The sequence below is a fragment of the Tasmannia lanceolata genome, unplaced genomic scaffold (assembly GCF_043159265.1).
Source record: "Tasmannia lanceolata isolate RefF3 unplaced genomic scaffold, GAP_Taslan_0.1 ptg000020l, whole genome shotgun sequence".
Taxonomy (NCBI): Eukaryota; Viridiplantae; Streptophyta; class Magnoliopsida; order Canellales; family Winteraceae; genus Tasmannia; species Tasmannia lanceolata.
The window spans coordinates 330,573-352,993 of NW_027518697.1; the positions used below are offsets into that span (position 1 = coordinate 330,573).

At 38.9% G+C, this 22,421-nt stretch overlaps 2 protein-coding genes and 2 non-coding genes across 4 annotated transcripts; all 4 read left to right on the plus strand.

Annotated features, from left to right (window-relative positions):
* On the plus strand, nt 1-4,510 carry LOC143854433 (3-O-acetylpapaveroxine carboxylesterase CXE2-like). The gene is made up of 2 exons (XM_077364412.1): nt 1-1,074; nt 4,207-4,510. Exon 1 carries the CDS (start codon nt 84-86, stop codon nt 1,062-1,064), a length of 981 nt encoding a protein of 326 aa, XP_077220527.1. The 5' UTR covers nt 1-83; the 3' UTR covers nt 1,065-1,074; nt 4,207-4,510.
* Nucleotides 3,329-3,443, plus strand: LOC143855256 (small nucleolar RNA Z278). Its single transcript, XR_013237757.1, has one exon. It is a non-coding gene; the product is annotated as a small nucleolar RNA Z278 (small nucleolar RNA).
* Nucleotides 3,841-3,948, plus strand: LOC143855262 (small nucleolar RNA snoR97). The gene has a single exon (XR_013237763.1). It is a non-coding gene; the product is annotated as a small nucleolar RNA snoR97 (small nucleolar RNA).
* Nucleotides 4,511-7,354: 2,844 nt separating the features above from the next.
* Nucleotides 7,355-22,304, plus strand: LOC143854279 (external alternative NAD(P)H-ubiquinone oxidoreductase B1, mitochondrial-like). Its single transcript, XM_077364155.1, has 10 exons — nt 7,355-7,571; nt 15,448-15,721; nt 16,128-16,334; nt 16,513-16,763; nt 17,104-17,323; nt 17,501-17,605; nt 18,240-18,512; nt 18,718-18,839; nt 21,640-21,759; nt 22,081-22,304. The coding sequence occupies exons 1-10, from the start codon at nt 7,483-7,485 to the stop codon at nt 22,166-22,168; spliced, it is 1,749 nt and encodes a 582-aa protein (XP_077220270.1). The 5' UTR covers nt 7,355-7,482; the 3' UTR covers nt 22,169-22,304.
* Nucleotides 22,305-22,421: the final 117 nt, after the last annotated feature.

The following is a 22,421-nucleotide window of genomic DNA, read 5'->3' on the forward strand; positions in this document are numbered from 1 at the left end:
TCATCAAAACTTTTCACAGTCCTCGTCTAACTTTCAACGGTTCCCACCACGAGAGAGAGAGAGAGGGAGAGAGAGGGAGCACCATGAAAGCAGGGGAGGAAAAGTGGGAAGATGGGTTGGAGTTCCTTAAGATGGTCCAGAATCCAGATGGGTCGATTACCCGACCGTTCACTTTCCCATCTTCTCTTCCAATCAGAGAAGAAGACCCCACTTCACAATCCCAACAACCTGTCTTCTCCAAAGACCTCCCCCTTAATCCTGCTAACAAAACCTGGCTCCGCCTCTTTCGACCACCTGCCAATTCCAACAAAAAGCTCCCTATCATAATCTACTTTCACGGTGGAGGATTTGTCATCCTAAGCGCGGGCAGTACCGTATTCCACGACTACTGCGAGCGGATGGCCAGGGAATTGCCCGCTATAATTGTCTCCGTAGAGTACCGACTTGCGCCCGAGAACCCACTTCCCGCCGCTTATGATGACGCATTCGACGCCATCAGGTGGGTCCGAGACCAACATTCCAGCGAGCCATGGTTGAGTGTTTTTGGTGATTTCTCTCGTTGTTTTGTCATGGGTACAAGTGCTGGAGGTAATATAGCCTACTATGCTGGCTTGTGGGCCATGGGCCTGCAGGATGACATCCAACCGTTGAAGATAGTGGGGCTGATCTTGAGCCAGCCTTATTTTGGTGGGGTTGAGAGGACTGAATCGGAGCTAAGATTGGAAAAGAACCCCACCTTGCCGCTCCATGTATCTGATCTCATGTGGCGTATGTCACTGCCCGATGGGGCAAATAGGGACCGCGAATTTTGTAACCCTATTATGGCTAATAAGGGTGGTCATGGAGGAGGGGTGGTGCTGTTACCAAAGTGCTTGGTGAGTGCTAGTAAAGGAGATCCACTATTTGATCGTCACTGTGAATTCGTGAAGATGCTTCAAGGGCTTGGGGTCCATGTGGTGGCACGGTTTGATGAGGATGGTTGCCATGGTGCCGAGTTCTGTGATGATCAAAAGACCCAGGCTGCGTTGATGGACGTTCAGGATTTCTTCAACTTGTGTCCTTGATGTTTAGAGGGTTTGACTTGAGACTACTCAATTCACTAGCATTTGGCTTTAATAATATTCATTCATGCATTTTCTTGCTTTAATAATACCATGTTGCCTAGTTCTTCTCTAGCCTCTACAGAGATTTTTTTTTCTCTTTTTTAGCAACATCTCAGAGCTTTTTCCTGTTTTTTCTCAACATTCCTCACAATTCCACGTTGTGGCTTGTATGAAAGGGTGCTAAACTCATACGCAAAGTTGTATTCTAGAGAGACCTCTTTCTCTTCATCTCTCCTCTCTATCTCTCGTACAACATGGTACAACTTGAGCGTGAGGATGATTGATGTATTTTGTATCCAAAACTCAAATCCAAATCCAAATACAAAAGCATGAGGTATCCAAACGTGGCCTAAGATTCTCACAAATCAATCACATTCACTAGCTTATTGTACCCCACGCAATCTACTTTGCACTTCTAAGCCCTCTGTTGGACAAAAGTGAGTCCTGAATTGATTAAACATCATCACCAAAGGTTCCAATTCTTTCAAAATTGCATATCAATCGACCAAAATGATCACACTAGGGCACTTATGCTGGCCATGGTTGTTTTCACCATCGTAGTCTTTATCTTATGAACGGGATCCCGTTTTAGAGGTGTTTTCCTTATTAAAATATGGTAGCCTAAAATTGACGTTTATGTTCTATAATTTTTGGTTATTGGTCCACGACTATCAAATTTATCACCTGCGGAACGGAAACATTAATCCAGCTAGCATTGCAGGTAGGGTTAGAGTTTTTTTAGTTCTATATATATGACCCAAGCTGTCCTCGTATTTCATTATCGCAATACCGTCCATTCCCTTCTCTTTGGGGTTTTCATTTGATGGAGGGTTTTGGTTCCTGAGGTTTAGCTTCTCCATAGATACTACAAGATCCCTAACCTATCCCATCATGTCAAGCCTCTTTGAGACTCAATCGCCGTTTCCCTCTTACTTTCTTGGCTTAGTCAAGGAGGCAGATTCTGAAATTGGCGTGTTTGACGTGGGGGCTTGCTCTTCCTTCACCTCTAAAAATATTCCGCCATAAGTAGGATTTCTAACAGATTGCTAAACTGTCTTAAGATTACTCTTCTTCTTCTGTTGTGTTTTCTCCCAGCCCTTGCAATATGTAATACGTATTGAGAATTTTATGGGTAAATGTTAGGTACCTTACCAACATGCGCTGATGAAATGCGTTAGGCTAGGCCGTTTAAATCCATCCCATACCAGGTTGGGTCCTACATAGTCCCACACCTAGGCAGGCCCCACTTAGGACCCTAACATTCCACTACCCTTTCATATTTATCGTCCTCAGCCTACTCTGTGACCGGCTTTCACTCTGCCCTTTTTTCCAGGTAGCCCTTCCCAAAGATTGCCCCTTCCACGGCGGCTCACTCTTCGGCAAGTTCACTCTGGCTTTTACTAGGTAGTCCATTTCACGTAGTCCTCTCCACAAGTCACCCCTTTATGTGACTCGAACACATGACCGGGTGGCTGCTCTGCTACCAAATGTTAGGTACCTTACCAATACGCCGAAAGCTCCAAAGCTGAACGCATTAGGCAAGGCCCTTTAAACACGACCCATGCCAGGCTGGGTCCCACCCATCCCATACCTAGGCAGGCCCCTACTTAGGACCGTAACAGAAAACTGGTATGCCTCTCCTTTTTTCTTTTGATAGATGCATCCTCTTTATTTCAAGTTTCCTGCCGTAGGCTCCCTTTCAGAAAAGCCTCTTATTGGGCCTATGATCTTCATCAAAACTGCGAGGAGACGTGTTTTTATTAACATTTGCATTTGTAAATGATGGCGTTACTTCAGATGTTGGCAATCTGAGGAATATCTATGACGCATAAATGAAACAATGTTTGAATTTCTTAATTTGAGCCAATTGAATTTATTAGCTGTTTTTTACACAAGAAACTGCTATTTACCTTACAAAATCTCTCCTAATTCTTGTTTTAGTCTCTTTGTTTTCTTTTTTGTTTTCAATAATTCTTTATTTGTATGTCTTCGTGAATTGCGAGATTTTTTTTTTTTTCGAGAAATCCAAATTTTTTAGGTTTTTGCAGAGAGAACCGACTTGGAACTACTACATTCATATGACATCATTGCATCCATCTGAGACATAAGCTTATCCCTGCTCTTATTATTTATATATTTTTTTGCATCAAGTTTGAGATTATTCTACCACGGCATGAATATATTGCTATGATACTTTGAACAATGTCTGTGTTGTCTCTGATAATGCCAATGATGATCTATCCATGAATTTGGAGGTGTAGTGAATCCAAGACCCTGTTTGCGGGTGAACCTACTTGCGCTAGCTCTATTTCACATGATAGAAATGGATCTAGCTGAGGCAATGCTCTACTATTTTTGAATGAAGACCCTTCTTACCTGAAAGAACTTAAGAATGATGAAACTAGATTGTATATAACTAGAGGAGCTCCTCTATGGTGTCAATGGGGGGCTTCTCTTTTGTTTTCAGCAAGGGAAATCGTCAAATATTGTTACTTCCTATGCTTATCAGTTTTTTCTTCTGTCTTTTTGTTTTCTTCTTTTTGGGTACCAGCAAGACTAAATCGATGTTCTGCTTGAAATTGGGTGTAGAAGATACCATGTAGTTTCCTGCAAATTGTTATTTTTTCGTCTGTAACTTGAAATTAAAATTGCGATCGCAATCTTATCTGGATTTTCGTCATGTGTGTTTGATCAGATGTTTTCTGGCGCATGGAGTTTTAACTATCATTTTGCCCTAAATGCATGGTTGGCATGAAGGCTGGAAAAACTCATAAATTAAGTGTTGTCTATCAGCTCTTTCTCTTATCTAACTACGAGATTGGAGTTAAATAACAGCACTGGATTTTTTTAGAATCTGAAGTCCAAGTACTAATTTCTAAATAAAATCCATTGATTAGGAGTGCAACTTGGGTCGGGTCGGGTTGAGATTTTGCTAAAAATTGAATTCGAATAAACCTGAACACGATTTCCGAAAATTCTATCCGAGTTGCACCCCTACCATTGATGTGGGTGCATGGCCAAGGGTAATAGCATTTGTTGGTGACTTTAAACAACAAATATTCGCAATGGCAAATGCGATTCTTACTGTATTGTTATTTTGCAGGTTCGCAGTTAAATTTTAACTGGGCGTTCTCTAGTTCGTGATTGACTGTACCTCAAACCCGCATTTTCGGTCTTGACAGGGTGGTGTTCTTACCGATTGAACTAAAATCCCCGGGAATGGGGGCCATCAAGATGTCTGTGAAGCAGTTGGTGGAATGATGCAAATGATATGAAGATATTTAGTGTACAATTCTATTGTTGTTGGGGTATGATGATTATATGTAATAGTTGTCTTTGCGTTTCATTGTAAATAAGACATGGTTCTTTGTGATTTGTTGTCGCTAAATGCAGGGATATTTTTGTTACGGTGGCTCCTTTTTCTAGTTTCTAAGACTTTTAACAAGGTCATTATATTTATTATTAGAGGACTGACAGAATGAATACTGCAAAAAGAAACTTGCAACAAGATTAGGAGGTTTCCTACTACTCAAATTTGGGCCTGACCCCTTGAAGATGAAGTTGATGTGAGCTCCTTGAGGAGCTCCTCTGCTTCTCTTGAGATCCTCTACAAGAAGTGATATGAGAAGCTACACATGAATCGGGTGAGTCAGTCAAAAAGTGGTGGAATGCTCTCGAAACCAATTCACTCGAGTGAGACATGAGAGTTTTGCTAAACATGTTCTTTTAACAAGGCAAGCCCTTCAAAACATGTTTATTTTTTTAAACTAATAAATGCCAATTTGCTAACTGCTTGCATCTCAAGGGTTGAGGGACAAACCCTAATAAAAATTGAGCCACAAACTCACTCCCTTCTCACTTGTGGGTCTTGATCTAAAAATGACAGACGGGGTCTACTAAGAAATTAACACATGTTATAGATCTAGGGCTGCAACTCGAGCCGGGTTTTACCCGACCCGCATCGACCCGACCCGAAAATAGCTTGGGTCGGGTTCAGGTTTCATGGGTTTCGGGTCGAGCCGGGTTCAGCATTCAAAAGCCCGCATGAATCTCGGGTCGAGCCGGGTTTGAAGGGGCCCGACCCGACCCGACCCGAGTTACGTAAGTTATAATATGTACATTTTTTCTATTGTTAGTTAAAAGTTAAAGGGATAATTACATTTACACCCCCTCTAGTTTCTGACACATCCACTTCCAGCCCTATAGTTTAAAACGTGACAAATACACCCTTGTAGTTTCAATTTGTTTAAGGTAGGCCTCCTTAGCTGAAGGTTCGTCCATAGATTGAAGGGTTAGGATGATCCGATGAGCTGATTTTTTGGGCACACTCTATCTATGTCAGGACCCATCAAATGAACGCTTTGGATCATCCAAACAATGTGGGCCCACATTGTTTGGATGATTTTTTGGTAGTGCTTGGATTCGGGTAGGGGCCCACATTATTTGGATGATCCAAAGCGTTCATTTGATGGGTCCTGACATAGATATGGTGTGCCCAAAAAATCAGCTCCATCGGATCATCGTAACCCTTCAATCTATGGACGAACCTTCAGCTGAGGGGGCAAACCTTAAACAAATTGAAACTACAGGGGTGTATTTGTCACGTTTTAAACTATAGGGGTAGAAGTGGATGTGTCAGAAACTAGAGGGGGTGTAAATGTAATTATCCCAAAGTTAAAAGTGAAAACCCACGCACCCACTGTTACTGTATGTGAGTGTAATTTCTGCTTCTATGAGTTGAGTTGATTCAAGTGTTTGATTCAGCATTATTTGATTGTAATTACAACATTGTTTGATTACAGCATTGTTTGATTCAAGTGTGATGTGAGTGTAATTACATCATTGTTTGATTCAAGTGTAATGTGAGTGTAATTTCTGCTTCTATGAGTTGAGTTGCCTTGCCAAACAAGAATTTTCCTTAAAAATTTGCGTCAACGTGAAAAAACCCGACCCGACCCGAACCGACCCGAGATTTATCATGGGTAGGGCCGGGTTTGGGAATCGTGGGTTTTCCGAAAAAAAAACCCGACCCGAGATATTTCTCGGGTAGGGTTGGGTTCTCCAAAACCCGACCCGCCCGACCCGAGTTGCAGCCCTATATAGATCTGTAAAAGGGGTCTATCCATACTTTCTTCCATTTATGGAATCGGTTCAGGGGTGGTGTTATGAGATGGTGATTGATTATCCACTCGCCTGAGGAATCAAGGTTGGGTGTCCCGAATCCGAGATTGATGCATTCGACCTTTTCATCTCTATCGTGCTCGGTTTACAGATATATCCTCGATCAAAGATACACGCCATGTAGTATTGTAGTGACAAATAGATCTAGGGGTGCAACTTGGGATGGGTCGGTTTGAGCTTTTGCTAAAAAATGATTTGGAATCAACCCGGTCCAAATTTAAGGTAAAAGCTCAACCCGAATTCCCAAAAGAGTTGCATCCCCTAAATAGATCCTCCTTTAATTAGTAAACAATCATGGTAGCGCTGAAATCATTTACTTTTTTTTTTCCGTATTATTATCAACTATGGGCAGTATTGAATCAAGAGTAATACATGCCTTATAAAAGTATGACATATGAAATGAGATCAGTCTACAGTAAGGCACTCCTGACAAATATATCCTCCTTTTTGTCGATCTGTCAATAAGCCCTATCACATATTGACCTATGGCATAGAAATATCTAATGATCATAAAATTCTAATTTTGACACAGAGGGTTTCCCCCCTTTTTCTCTCAAATTAAGAGGAAGATAAAGGGGGTGGAATTCTATGACACCTAAGCTGATAAGGAGTCGAAATTGTTTTCCATGTGGTGAGAGAAGGGTGGGAGAATGAGAGAGTTGAGAGGGCACGAATGAGTAGAGGGTCTGTAGTGGTTAAAAAACAAGGAAAAAGACTTTGATATTTTGGGTATGAGTTTCTCGTTTCCTTATTTTTCAAGCTTTTCTTACCCTCTCCTTGCTCAGTCCCTCCCTCTTATATGTTGCTCAGTCCCTCCCTCTTATATGTATTCCTCTCTCAGCCTCCCTCACAGGTAAGCTAATATTTGAAGAAAAAATAATTCATGGATCGTTTGGAGACCTATGTATCGAAAAAACTATTTTCCAAGTGACCCAATGGCTTCTTCAACCGCACTTTTTACTTTACTTTCCCATTGTCTTATGGCATCCAAACAGAGGCCCAAGTGGGGTCCCACTTTTCCCCAATCGGCAATCCCGATGGATTGTCGAGAGAAAAGAGGAAAAGAGATAAGCCCATAAAAGGAGCGAGTGCTGAATTTACGTCACGTGTCCGAACCGAAGAGTATCTCCCTACTCTCTGCTCTACTCAAAAGGCCTACATTTCTCTTGTCTGATCGCGCGTGCTCTTAATCCCAAAAATGGGCGTTTTCTCCATCTTCAACCGACCTCCTCAACCTTTCCGTCTCTCTCCTACATTTTCTAAGCTTCTCCTCCTCTTCACCGTCAGGTATTTTTCTTATTCCTCTTCCTCCACTCTCTCGTATTAGATCCATCTTCACCTTATGCCTTTCTTGTTAAGTTGAATTTTGGCGGCTTTGATCATTTGTGGACTTTTTTTTTAATTCTTCTTCTTTCCACAGCATGAAGTTTGTGTAAAATTGAATCTGGTTTCAGTTTTCTTGATCTAAAACCTTCATTTCCTAGTTAAATGAAAACGAGAGATATGCGACGATCAAGGAAATTAAGGAAGAGATTTATGGGTTCACATCATCTATACATCCGGATCTCTATCCAGTATGTCAACACGTCCAACTGTTATACTTCAGAACAGTCCCACTTCATCCGATCATAAACTTTTTCCATGTCTAACTTATATACAATTGCTTTCTCCCCACTCTTAAAGTAGTAACTCACTACCTCATTAGCGATCGAGGCGCAGTCTGAATTTGCCTCTCCCCAATTTAGGCTGATTGAGTGCTTGAGATTATATTTGTTAGGGCCCTTTTCCACTGTTCTGCCAATACCTTGTACAAGCACCCCACTAAGCTGATTGCCCATAACTTTGTTATGTTGACCGCTCCTTTTACTTTGGGGATCAAAGGTAGCCCTCATCCTCTATCAACTTCATACCCGTGTAGAATTCCTTAACGAAATCCCAACAATTCTAAAAAATGCTTAACCAAATCCATCTGATCCTGGGGCTCGATCCCCTCTAGACGCAAAGAGCCCCAACTTAATCTCTTCTTCTTCAAAAGGTTTCTCCAACGATGAACATTCCCTCTCTCCCACCACAGTGAAATCCATGCCATCCGGCTTGGGGCGAATCACCCCTTCTGAAGAGTATAAGTTCTTATAGAAGACATAATCTCCTCCTCCTCCTCCTCCTCCTCTTCTTCTTCTTCCTGATAGAGCTCCATTTACCTGTAGTACACTAATGCGATTACCCCTCATCGCAATGGCTATCCTATCGAAGTATACCGTATTTTTTGAAGAGATTTGAGATTTGATAGAATCTGCAACTCAGAGTCATAATTGACTCCAATTGCTATTTATATTAACTTGATAATTTAGAAGACAATAATGCCCTTTGAAGAGGGCAAATATTACAATAAACAACATTACATTCTATTACCCTCCCTCAATTTGAACAGATATGGATGAACGGTCAAATTGGATCTTAGAGTAGCAAATCGCGCAGAGGAAAGACCTTTTGTAAATATATCAGCAACTTGGCGTCTGTTGGAAGGTGAAACACTTGCAGCTCTTTTCTGACAACTTTTTCCCGAACGGAGTGGTAATCAATATCAACGTGTTTTGTACGTGAATGCATAATTGGATTGGCAACCAAATATGTTGCTCCAATGTTGTCACAATGGACTGTCACAGGCTTGGATAGAAAAAATTTCAAGCTCTCTTAATAAAGACTTGAGCCAACATGTTTCTGCTACTGTGTATGCCACGACTCGATATTCGGATTCAGTGCTTGAGTGAGAAATTGTTGGTTGTTTCTTAGCACACCAAGAAATTAAATTTTTGCCGAGAAAAATACAATAGCCAGTTGTTGATCTTCTTGTATCAAGACAACCTGTGTCAGAAAAGGCAGTGAAATTATTCAAAGATGTTGAATATAAACATATTCCATAATTGCTTGTTCCTTTTATGTAGCGCAAAATTCTCTTTAAAGCTTGATGGTGGCTTTCTCGAGGGGCATGCATGAACTGACAAACCAAATTAACTGCATATGATATATCAGACCGCGTAAACGTAAGATATTGTAAAGCGCCCACGATACGTCAAAACTCCATCGGATCATCTAAAAGTTTACTGAAATCATCTGATAACAAAATTTTTGGTGTAATTGGAGTAGTGACCGGCTTCGAACCATCCATTTTTGTTTTCAGTAGGATTTCACGAGCATATTTTTCTTGACATAAAAATAAACCAGTTGTTGTTTTGGTCGCTTGTATGCCAAGAAAGTAATCGAGATCACCCAAATTCGTCATTGCAAACTCACTTTGTAAAGTAGAAATGATTGAATGTAGAAGAGAATCATTTGATGCTGTTAGAATGATGTCATCAACATAGGGTAAAAGAACCGCCATATTTGAAGAGGATCGAAAAATGAACATCGAGGTATCCGATTGACTATTGTGGAAACCATGTTCTTTTAAAAAACTTGTAAAACGTTGAAACCAAGCTCGAGGAGCTTGTTTTAATCCATACAATGCTTTGTTGAGTTTGCAAACATGGGTTGGTTTGTCAGGGTGAAGAAATCCTTTTGGCTGTGTCATATACACCTCTTCATTTAATTGACCACGTAGAAAGGCATTTTTAATGTCAAGTTGATGTATAGGCCAATTTCTTGATAGTGCAAGAGATAATACGACCCGAATTGTGACTGGTTTGACAACGGGAGTGAAAGTCTCGTCATAGTCAAGGCCCGCTCTTTGATTGTAACCTTTTGCGACCAACCTTGCTTTGTAACGTTCAACATAGCCATCAGATTTGTATTTTACTTTGTATACCCATTTGGAGCCGATAACATTTTTATTGGGTGGTAAGGGAACCAAACACCAAGTATTATTAGCGAGAACGGCATTGTATTCCAAAGACATTGCATTTTTCCAATTTGGATTTTTATTGGCAGTAGTAAAACAAGTACGTTCAGATATAAAAGTATTTTGGATGGACAAAAGTGAGGGAATTTTTTTTTATTTTCCTAGTTCCATCTTTGGAATGAGTGATCATATGGTGTGTAGAAGAATTTGGATATGGGATAGTGGTAGCAGAAGAAAGAGAATTACTGGGATTCGTTTGTAATGGAATTTCGTGTGAAGTTGAAGTAGTTATAGGATTTGAAATTCCTAAACGTGTGAGAGTAGTGGGCGACAATTGGGTATCATTGGAAGAATCTTGAAGATTTGAAATGCCTAAAATTGGGAGAGTAGTGGGCGATCGGTTATTATTGGAACGTGGTAGTGGCTGTTGTATAGGAGAGAAAGTAGGAGTGGGAGAGATTTGGGGAGAAGTTGTAGGATATGAGATTGTATGAGGAGAAGAAATAGGAGGAGTGGGTACGTGTGAGGAGGTTGGGTCTTTTTCACAATTGAAATTTAAATTGAAATTTGAATTTAAACGAGATGGTTGAAGAGATAAGGATGGTGGAGAATTATTAGGAGAGATAGGATCGTGTGTAGTAGGTGTATGGTTTGTAAACGAACGTGTGAAGTTGGGCAATAAAACTGTTGCCGGATTTTTGAAATTTGAAAATTGAATCGGTGTTTTGTGAATTAGTGTAGGTAAGGAATAAGGAAATTCATTTTCATGGAATCGAAAATGTCATGAAATAATAATTTTATTGGATTGAAGATCAAGACAACGATATGCTTGATAGTTTTGAGCATAGCCAATAAAAATACATTTCAACGAACGAGGAGATAATTTATTTGGGGCGAAGGAACTTTGATTCGGATAACACAAACAGCCAAAAACTTTAAGGGCATGATAATTCGGTAGTTTTTGATATAATAAAAAAAATGGAATTTTAAAGTTTAAAGTTCTCGAGGGTAACATGTTCGAAACATGTACGTAGGAGTGCTTCGGCCCAAAAAACTGATGGTAAAGATGCATGAAATAGCATAGATCAGACCATATTAAGAAGAGTACGATGTTTTCTTTCAGCGGCTCCATTTTGATGCGGAGTGTACGGAGAAGAAATGCGTGGTTGGATTGCATGAGAATCTAAGAAATCTTGAAAATTAGAGTTTAAATATTCACCTCCCCCATCGCACTGAAAATATTTGATTTTGTATGGAAAAAGGTTTTCAACTTTTGTTTTGAAAAGTTGAAAGTTGTAAAATACCTCTAATTTTTGTTTCAAAGGAAAAACCCTTGAGAACCTGGAATAATCATCTAAAAACAAGACATAATATTTAAAGCCTGAGAAAGAAGAAATAGGTGACATCCATACATCTGAGTGAATTAATTCTAAAGGAGAAGAAGAACGGGAAGTAGAAAAGGAAAAAGGCAATCTTGTACTTTTTCCAAGTTCACAATAATTACATACATGGGGCAAACATTTTGTACATTCACTCTTAAGAACAGAATTAAACATATGTTGTTGAGAAGGTTGGCCTGGATGACATAATCGATTATGCCAAATGGTCTGTGAAACACGAGTAACGGAGAGAGCCTCTTCCTTTGCGGGTTCAACACGAGCGAGAGAGGAGGAAAGAGGATATAAAGAACTATAGTTACTGCAGTGAAGGAGGGGCTTCTTCGTCACCAAATCCTTAACACAAAAACGAGAAGAATTGAATTCAAAAGAAACGTTATTATCAGATGAAAATTTTTGAACTGAAAGGAGATTCTTTTTAAGATTTAGAACTACTAAAACATCATTCAATTTAAAATTACAGTTTTTAGTTTTTAAAATCGAATTCCCTATATGAGAAATGGGAAGGAGATCACCATTGCCAACATAAATTTGATCATAGCCAGTATATGGAATTTTAGTTGAAACTATACCTTCTGAAGGTGTCATATGAGATGTGGCTCCAGTGTCAGGATACCATGGTTGATTAGCATTGTCATTGAAATTCATAGCCGCAAAAGACTAAGGGAGATTATCTGTTGTATAAGCCTGATTAAATCGATTTTTGCAATCAAGTGCAACATGGTTTGGCCTCTGACAGATTTGGCAAATTTCTCGTTGTTTAGGAAAAGGAAGCGGAGGGCGGCCCAATATACTGTCAGTTGGAGGTAAGGAAGTCGTAGGATTGAAATTTCTTGTCTGGTTGAATTCTCGGTAAATGAAAGTAGAATTTGGATTACCTCTTCCTCGACCATAAAATTGATTATTCGTGTAATTTGATCTGCCACCACGACCACGGTTGCCACGTCCTCCACGGATTCCGCGACCACGATTAGCAAAGAAGGCTTTGTCCAGTGGTGGTGAGGATTGATGATGTTGGGTTTTACGAAGCTCTTGGGCAAGTAGAACTGGATGGATTTGATCAAATTTTGGTAAAGGAGGATGAGTAGTTACTGCAGAAACAAAACTTTCATATTCAGAGGATAAACCATTTAAGGCTTGCATAACAAGATCATCATCATCTAAAGGATGGCCTATAGCCGTTAGAGAATCAGAAATGTTTTTGATTTGTTGAAGAAAGACATCCATGGTTTTGTTTTCTTTCTTAAGACCATTAAACTCCATTTTTAATTGGAGACAGCGAGCGTTCGCTTGATCATGAAAAAGTTTTTCAATGGCAATCCAAGTTTGTCTGGCTGTGATTGATTGATAAGGTATCAAGATGTGTTTAAAGACGTCAGTGGAGAGAGTTGCGTTTAGCCAAGACACAATACGATCATCAATCCTTTTCCAAAGAAGAAATTCTAGATTGACAATTGTCTGACCTGTTTCGGTTAGAATGGTAGAAGGAGAAGGCAAAGTAGTGCCATCAACATGATCTAATGCATCATGACTGTTTAGAATAGGAATAAAAATTGTTTGCCAGCGAATAAGTGGTATCAGAGCAAGGCATGGATGATCTAAGGATCGGACGGTTGGAAGCTGTGGTGCGTTCTCTTGTGATGGGACAAGAGAGAATGATCAAGGAGATGGAGGTGATGTTTTTTGCTATGAATGCTCGGTTTGACGAGATGGCTTTGTATTGTAATATTTGCCCTCTTCAAAGGGCATTATTGTCTTCTAAATTATCAAGTTAATATAAATAGCAATGAGAGTCAATTATGACTCTGAGTTGCAGATTCTATCAAATCTCAAATCTCTTCATTTTTGTCCCCTTCTTGTAGCCATCTTACTTCGCTTCATTGTCTTTAGGCTATCTCTTCTTAAGTCACCAAGCTCTTATGCTCTCCTTTTAAAGTACCCATCTCTTCCACTCTCTGAAGACTAGCTCGACCCTCCCCAGCCGCCTTGGAGATCTCATTTATTCTAGAGAGTAAAATTTCCTCTCTCTCATCCCCTATTCTCCTACTGCTGATTCCCTTAAGATTCTTCTTTACATAGCGAAGTTTGTTCTCGAACACCACATCCGTTGGAACCGAGCATGAGTGTTCCCACCACATACCTCCAAATCTCTCCTCCATCTTTGGTTCCTCTAACGAAGCCAATTCATTTCGGAATGGCATATGCCCCCACGACTTAATTCTAGGGTCAAGGAGAATAGGACAGTGATCCAACGTAGAATAAGGCAATGCTATCTAAAAGATGTCAGGAAGGGAGTCCAAGCAATGAGGGAAGATCAGAAATCGATCTATCCTACTTCGACTTTCATTGATAGCCCAAGTTAATTGAGCCCACTCTATGAGAGATCAATGAGCTCATTTTTGTCGATGAAATCAGAGAAAAGTTGCATGTATTGACTAATTCTGCTGCACCCCACTCTTTCCTCTAAAGTTCCGATCTCATTAAAGTCTCCCCCTAACCACCAATACACCGTGGGTTAGACCACTTGCTCCTCACCTCATGAAGCTCCTCCTATAGAAACTTCCGTTCTTCTCTTTGGATTGGGCCGCCCTATACCCGTGTGAAAGTCCAAAGAGATTGATCGGCTATCTTCTTGACCACATGGATATTGTGAATACCCCCCTGAACCTTTCTATCATGTCATAAATAGCCAAGTCCCAATTGACTAGAACACCACCTGCTCATCCTACTGCATCAGTGGCAGTGGTGACAAAATCACACCTCGATCTACCTCCCAAACCCGTAATCACTGTTCGATTCATATAATCCATTTTATTTTCTTGGATACAAAGTAGTTCTGGTTTATGTTTTAACACAAAGTTGCTTCAAACCAACCCCCACACCCCCCCTTCCCCCCCCCCCCCCCCCCCCCCCCACAGCAGGGCTTCTTTCTATCCTGCCTCTGCCTCTTGTTTTACTGGTGGAGGCTCCTTGTAGCTCACCAACGACTGGAACCACACTACGTCTCTAATCATTCTCCTTGAGGCTGCAAACCTCAACTCATCTGACTGACTGGTCTCGCATTTGGATCTCCCTTACCTCAGACTGCTGAAACATTCTTCTCAAAATTTTCTTCTGAGCTCACATAAGATATTCCCAAGACTTGCTACTTTCCATAATGTGCCTTACGACCAACTCCAGCATCTTCCCCTCTTGTGATTCCCTCGTTAACGGTCGCTCTTCAGCCCACGAGAACTCGAAAATTTCTGATTGGTTTCGGTCAGAGCTAATATCAGCTTTCTTTCCTTTCTTCCTTGACTTGCTAATAGATGCTCTCAGCTCTCCATTTTCACCTTCTATTTCATTCCTCGATTGGACTTTCTTTTCATGCAACTGGATCATAGAACTGGGAAGTTGCAGATCGTTTTTTCAGTGGGTATGTTGGGATTGAACCCATGAGCTAAACTTTGCAACACGAGTCATAACCACATTAGGCAAGGTCCAACCCCAATTGCATTTCCTTAATCTTCCATTTCAGATCTCATCTGTGTGTTTGTCAATCCTTCCTTTTCAATGCTTATATTATGTGTTGTTTTTTCAAATTTGCAGTTCCATTTCTGTAAGCTTATATCATGTGTGTTGAATTTGTGCATAAGTTTCATTTGTACTCTGAACCAATATTTCTTATTTGGATTTGCTAGCGTCCATCGCAGAAGGCATTTTACGGATGGTCTGTTGCATGTGCGAGCAGCCACACAGGCTCACTTTTCAGCAGATTTTGTCGTCATTCATGAGGGGCTGCTCTCACGTGCAACAGCCCGTCCATGAAATGTCTTATGTGATGGTCGCTAGCAAATCCCTTCTCATTATACATATTTTTTCTAGCTTTACTTTTTTTTGCTGCAGGGTATTTGTTTCTATCTTGGACTTACTACATTGGTTATTACAGTGGGGGAGGTCTTGTGGCGTATTCTGAGTCAAACTCGTCCAACAATGATGCCATCAAATCATCTCAATTGGACGCCAAGAAGAAGAGAGTGGTCGTGCTTGGGACTGGATGGGCTGGGACAAGTTTCCTGAAAAATATAGATGGTTCAATTTATGATGTCCGGGTGGTGTCACCTCGTAATTATTTTGCATTTACCCCTTTGTTACCGAGCGTTACATGTGGTACAGTTGAATCACGCAGCATTGTTGAGCCAATCCGTAATATTATAAAAAAGGCAAGGACAACTGTATTGTGCTATACCTGGATTTGGTTTTCTGTATTGTGGTAAATCCTGTGTTGTTCATTGGTTATCCTACATGGGACATATAATGTGATATATCAAAAGTTAGTGCAAGCCCTTGTTAACATGTGATCGCTATCCAATCAAACTTTGTATGTTTTGACCATTGAACTATCCTTGTTACCCTTTTTTTTTTCATAATGTGTAAATATTTCTGTCTATAGATGTTGATCATGTAAAATCAGTTACATTGGCTGCTAAAATTGGTATTGGCATAAGATTTCTGCACCCCCAACAGTGTATTCTCTGTTATGTATGTTTTAGTCCTCATCTTTGTCAATAAACTATTTACAGTAATTACTGAAGCATTGTTCTACGTGCTTTTCTATTCTTTTTGCAGAAAAGCGGAGACATTAAATTTTGGGAGGCTGAATGTGTTAAGATTGATGCGAAAAACAAGAAAATTCACTGTCACTTCAATAATGAAATGCATTTGGAAGGGAATGAAGATTTTCTTGTTGAGTATGATGTCTTGGTGATTGCATTGGGAGCCCGGTCAAATACATTCAACACTCCAGGTGTGATTGAGCACTGCCACTTTTTGAAGGTAAACTTCCATTTACCGCAGTTTCTAATATAATGCTCTTATCCGTTGTTTATAAGGTTTTGCAAATGGTTGGTATCCCAAGGGGCCCTTATTTGTACATTGGTGATAGGAAAAACATTTCTCCTTGATAAAGTGTGAATTTTATTATTTCTTCAAGAAAGTATGCATCTTTTTGCAGGAAATAGAGGATGCTCAGAAGATTCGAAGGAGTATCATAGATTGTTTTGAAAGGGCGAGCCTTCCCAACCTAAGTGAAGAAGAGAGGAAGAAAGCTCTTCATTTTGTTATCGTTGGGGGTGGTCCCACTGGTGTGGAATTCTCTGCGGAGTTGCATGACTTTATCATAGAGGATTTAGTCAATTTATATCCTATGCTTCAAGACCTAGTAAAGATAACAGTTATCCAGTCAGGAGATCATATTTTAAACATGTAGGACACAATATCTTATATCCGTTCCTGTTAGTTTTTAGCATACTATTATTATTGGAATGATAAGATATTTGGAGACTTTGAATATACGTCATGTTTGATGCTGCTTCTATTTCTTTATGTACACAAGTTAATTTTTTGTTTAAGTTTAGTGTGCTACTTATTAAGTGCTGCATGCATATTTCACCGAAAGAAATCTGTCAAGGAATATAACACTTGTAATACTCCTGATAATGGTTTTCGGCACTCTGTTTTTATGCCAAGCTGGAGAACACTTTCTAATTTATTGATTTACCTTCCAAAATTTGTTCTTATGCCTAGAGGACTGCTGTTTTTAAAGGTTTGATGGAAGGATCAGTTCATTTGCTGAAGAAAAATTCAAAAGAGATGGTATTGAAGTGAAAACAGGATTCAGGGTTGTCAGTGTATCAGACAAGGCCATTACTATGAAGGGGAAACAAAATGAAGGTATTTCTTCCATAGAGTATGGAATGGTTGTCTGGTCTACTGGTATTGGAACTCGGCCTGTCATAATGGATTTTATGGAGCAAATTGGCCAGGTTCACTTCTCCAAACCATTCTCTTTGATGGATACTGAGTTTCTGGGTTTGACTGAAATGTTTTAATTTTCTTGGCATTCCCCGTTATAGTTTAGGTGTCTTCCACATTTTGTGATGTTTGTTTTTGTCGAAATTTATAGTTTATATTGATTGAAATCTCTTGTTCCAAGTACACAGAAGGATAGGCGTGCTTTAGCAACTGATGAATGGCTGCGAGTCCATGGATGTGACAATGTATATGCACTCGGTGACTGTGCTACAATACATCAACGCAAAGTCATGGTATATGCAGTGCTTAGCCTTTTAATTTGCGTTGTAATTTTCATACATTTTGGACTTCCGTGTGCACGCAACAAATGGAATTTACTACTTCTATAAAGCATGTATAATTTATTAGTTGTTTTAGTAATTTAATATATAAGCTTTCTAAAAACTGGATATTTTGTTGTTCTAATCAATCGATTCAATTCAAATCTCTAGCTGGAGCAAAACTTCATACATGGAAAATGGCTGATAGATGACTTGAGAAACTTCCCATATATAACTGACGTGAGCCTATAACCACAATACAGTAAACTTCCAATATTAGGACATAGCATATTATGCAAATATAAGCTGGAAATGAATTTCTATTCTCAATATTTTTTTGCATTATTAGTGTTTCAAGCATGTAGTTTGCATATTAATATAAATTATGGAATTGATATGCACTTCCTAGTTATAATAATGGTACTCCACTCTTTATACTTTCCTCGTTAGCTACTAAAAGGTGTCACAATTCCCACGAAGGTGTCAACATCCAATCAGAGAAGTGCTTACTAAAGTGATGATTGTTACAAAACAAGGGAGTGCGGATATCATTTCCTTGTAAAATATTTCTTCTTATATGACTTATTTATTACTACCATGCTTTTAGGATGACATCTCAGAGATATTCAATGTTGCGGACAAAGACAAATCTGGCACTTTGACAGTTAAAGAATTCCAAGATGTTATTGATGATATCTGTGTGAGATACCCTCAAGTGGAGCTTTATTTGAAGAGTAAGCATATGAGCAGTGCTGTAGATCTGTTAAATAATTCTAAACTAAAGGATAAAGAAGAATCTGAAGAAATAGATATTGAAGGGTTCAAGTCAGCCCTTTCCCATGTGGATTCGCAGATGAAAAACCTGCCTGCAACAGCTCAGGTGATTTTCTTATTATCATTTTGTAAGGTATTGGTTAAGTTGTGAACCTAAAATGTATTATATGTCTCTTCTGATGTTTTTTTTTTTGGAATAGTATGTCTCTTCTGATGTTTGTGAAATAAAACTAGTAAATTTTGTCAAAACAGCATATTCAAAATTGCCATCTCATCATATTTTTTAATTAATTCTTTATCATGAAATCTAGGTTGCTGCTCAGCAAGGTGCGTACCTTGCTAGGTGCTTTAACCATATGAAGGGCTGTGAAGACAATCCTGAAGGTCCTCTTCGGTTCAGGCAATCGGGTCACCATCGTTTTCGCCCCTTCCTGTACAGACTTTGCTAAAACTGTTTCTTTTATCTCCGTGCCTTGTAAATTGAACTGCTTGATTTAAAATACTTAAGCATTGTTACAGATTGGTCTCAATTTTCCGTGTTAAATAATTGAAAGGAACCACACAGCTTTGACTTATTTCTTCTTGATGTTTGTAAGATTTTTGTGTTGCTTTGTCTTTTAGCACTATAAATATAGGCACCATTTTATGCTTATTTTGTCATGTACTTTATTTCCTATCCATACTATGTTTACCCGTTCCTGCAGGAGCTAAAGTGAGAACCAGAACTTGAAAAGGCCTACTAACGAGCTCGAGCCAGTCCCTACTCATGAGATTGACTCTCAAAATGGGTCTTCCCAAAACTCCACTTGACTTGAGCTCGTTATACGGATTAAAATACTGCCTGGGGGTGTATTAATAAAAAGTAAAAAAATCTAAGTATTTCATAAATAGACCGACCATGGTCCCTTTAATCCTGAAATCTCTCTCTCTCTCTCTCTCTCTCTCTATATATATATATATATATATATATATATATATATATATATATATATATATATATATATATATATATATGAGAATGGAGTTCCTAAGGGTGCCCTCATATAGCTTATATGATGTGGCTCTCACAAAACATAAGGGTGTGTACAAAAAATCAGCTCCATTGGATCATCCTAGCCCCTCCAAAAGTGGGGGCAAAAATGGATAGACACGTTTTGTCCACAAATCTGCCCGTTTTTGCCCCCACTTTTGGAGGGGTTAGGATGATCCAATGGAGCTGATTTTTTGTACACACCCTATCTATGATGGGGCCTTTCAAATGAATGCTTCGGATCATCCTAACAATGTGGGCCCCTTATGTTTTGTGAGAGCCACCTCATATAAGCTTATATGAGGGCACCCTTAGGAACTCTACTCTCTCTCTCTCTCTCTCTCTATATATATATATATATATATATATATATATATATATATATATATATATATATATATATATATATATTGTTTGCCTTTTCCTAATTGCTTCTAATGAGATCGAGAACACAAAATTTGTATGCTTGTGAGAGTTTTGGGTCTCCTGCAACTCTTTTTTTTTTCCAGGTTACGGTTATGTGACTCTCGGCTGCCAAATCTAACTACTTTTGTTTTAACAAAACTGTTTGGAAGCATAGAATGCATTACTTTTTTCTTTGTTTTGATAGTTAAGCTGGGATTGAACCCCCGACCTCTTGGTTGAAGAACAGAGACTCAACCATTGAGCTAGGGGATCCATCCCTTGTAGGATGCATTACGTTTGACAATTGAATCGATTTAATGGTTGTGCATTTTATTATTATTTTTGATTCAGAAAGTGAAGTGGATGATATGTGCTTCATACCCTCGTTTTTTGTTCCTTATGTCCTGCCTAACTAACAAAATCAAAATGTTCTATCCCAATATATTGAACTTCTCATTATTCAACTACTTTAAAATATGAATTTGCATACTTTTTTTCTAGTTGATAGGTAAGATGAACCCATGTTCCTATCATTATAAGCTTGGGGATATTCTACTTCAAACAAAATTTCATTTTTCAATGGTTTTAAAACGCATCTGTCTTTAATTTTGCCACTCCATGTCCAAATAAAGTATTGGACACATCATGATGATGAACTCAACTCTCCTAAATAGATCTGGATTTAGTCAGCTACAGATTTGCTTTCCCTAGATTTTTTATTATTTGATCAGGGCACTTCCTAAATTTCTGTTTTATTTTTATGATGTTACCTTCCCATGCTATAATGGCAAATTTCTGTAAGTTGTGAAGTTCTTAAATCCTGTTTGAGGGCATTTCCCCTAGGATGAATGTTCAACTTAAAAGTCTTCATTCTTCTATGTTTTTGTTTGTGTTTCTGTCCTTACTTTTGCCAGTCCATGTCCAAATAACACATCTGAGATTCAAGATATCTCTAGGATGAGCCCAACACCCCGAAATAAATCAGCAAACAATGGTTTGTGCTCAGATTTCATCATTGGATTGGCCACATATATGCTTTTCATATACTTTATATCATGTGATCTGGGGATTTCCAACTGTTTTTGTTTTAATTTTTTGATGTTACCTTCCCGTGCTATAATAGTAAACTTGTCTAGGTTGCAAAGTTCTAAAACCAGATTTGCTTTAGAACAAGCTTACTTCAACTAAGAACTGATATATGTACAACTTAATGAGTATGGCCGTACAATCGCTGATGTCAGTCATACACTTGATGACATCACCAATGCGTCGGACAGTCAATGATGTTGATTCTCTTGAAAAAATGTAAAAATTACCTTGCTCTGATACCAAGTTGGAGTGTTGTAGGTTAGAGTAGGAGAGGGAGAGGGAGAGGGGAGAGATGAGGAGGAGAGAAAAGATGGAGTGAATGGAATAGTTCCCACTACGGGCTATTCTTGGATGTTAGGGATAACATGACATGAAAAAGATATAAATACCCCCAATTACACTCTAATTCCCATACAAGAAATAACTTTTATTTCGTACCACACAGATTCTGTAGACAATTAAAGAGGTCATAAGATTAAATTATCTCATATATAAAATGGATAGATTTCACTAACAACACATCACAACATATTCTAACAAATTGTCATATTTATTGATGAAAGTTTCTTTTGGAGGAAGGTGTGTAAACTGTAAAATCCATAGATACTTTATGTTACTTTTTATTTTACCATTTAAAATGCAGTGAAATATTGTTTACTATCTCTTTTCACATGAACTATTTTGAGTTTCTGATGAATATTGATATCAGGTACAAGCATTTTGGGCAATTTGCTCCACTGGGAGGAGAGCAAACAGCCGCTGAACTTCCTGGAGATTGGGTTTCCGTGGGTCACAGCACCCAATGGCTTTGGTACTCTGTGTATGCCAGGTATATTCTGCTTCTCATGCAGAGATGCATATAAAATTACATTCTATGGGTCTCTTTTAGATGTTAGTTCTGATTCTCATGTTTGCAAGATATAGAAAACAAAGAAAAAAAGAAGCATGCTGAATCATAAATGGCACTCTTATGCGGGAAAATCTACATATACTACTAAATAATACAAGATTGAGACTCCAGCCCCTAATAAAGAGGGTAAGGGCTCTCAACACAAGACGTTATACGAAAGTCATTAGTAAAGCATAGGACATAAACTAATGATGTTGAGTTTTCATATATAAATTCTTCATTTGTTTTTCCCACATGCAGCAAGCAGGTCAGTTGGCGCACAAGAATTCTGGTGATAGGTAATTGGACAAGGCGATTCGTATTTGGAAGGGATTCGAGTCGCATTTGAAGCAGCACTCCCACTCCCATAAATTACCTCTCACCTATTTCTGTTTCCTAATTCCTTTTTAGTTGTGAGCTGAACATGATTAGTCTAAACCAACTGTGAAGCTTTTATTTTTATATTCGATTATAATTGGGAATGATCCTATGAGCCTTATCATTCCATGACCAAATATTTGTCTTGGGAATTTCCCGGGAAGGGGGTGTATCTCATGATATTTTATTTTATTTTTTGTTATTTTTGGGAACAACTGCAAAAT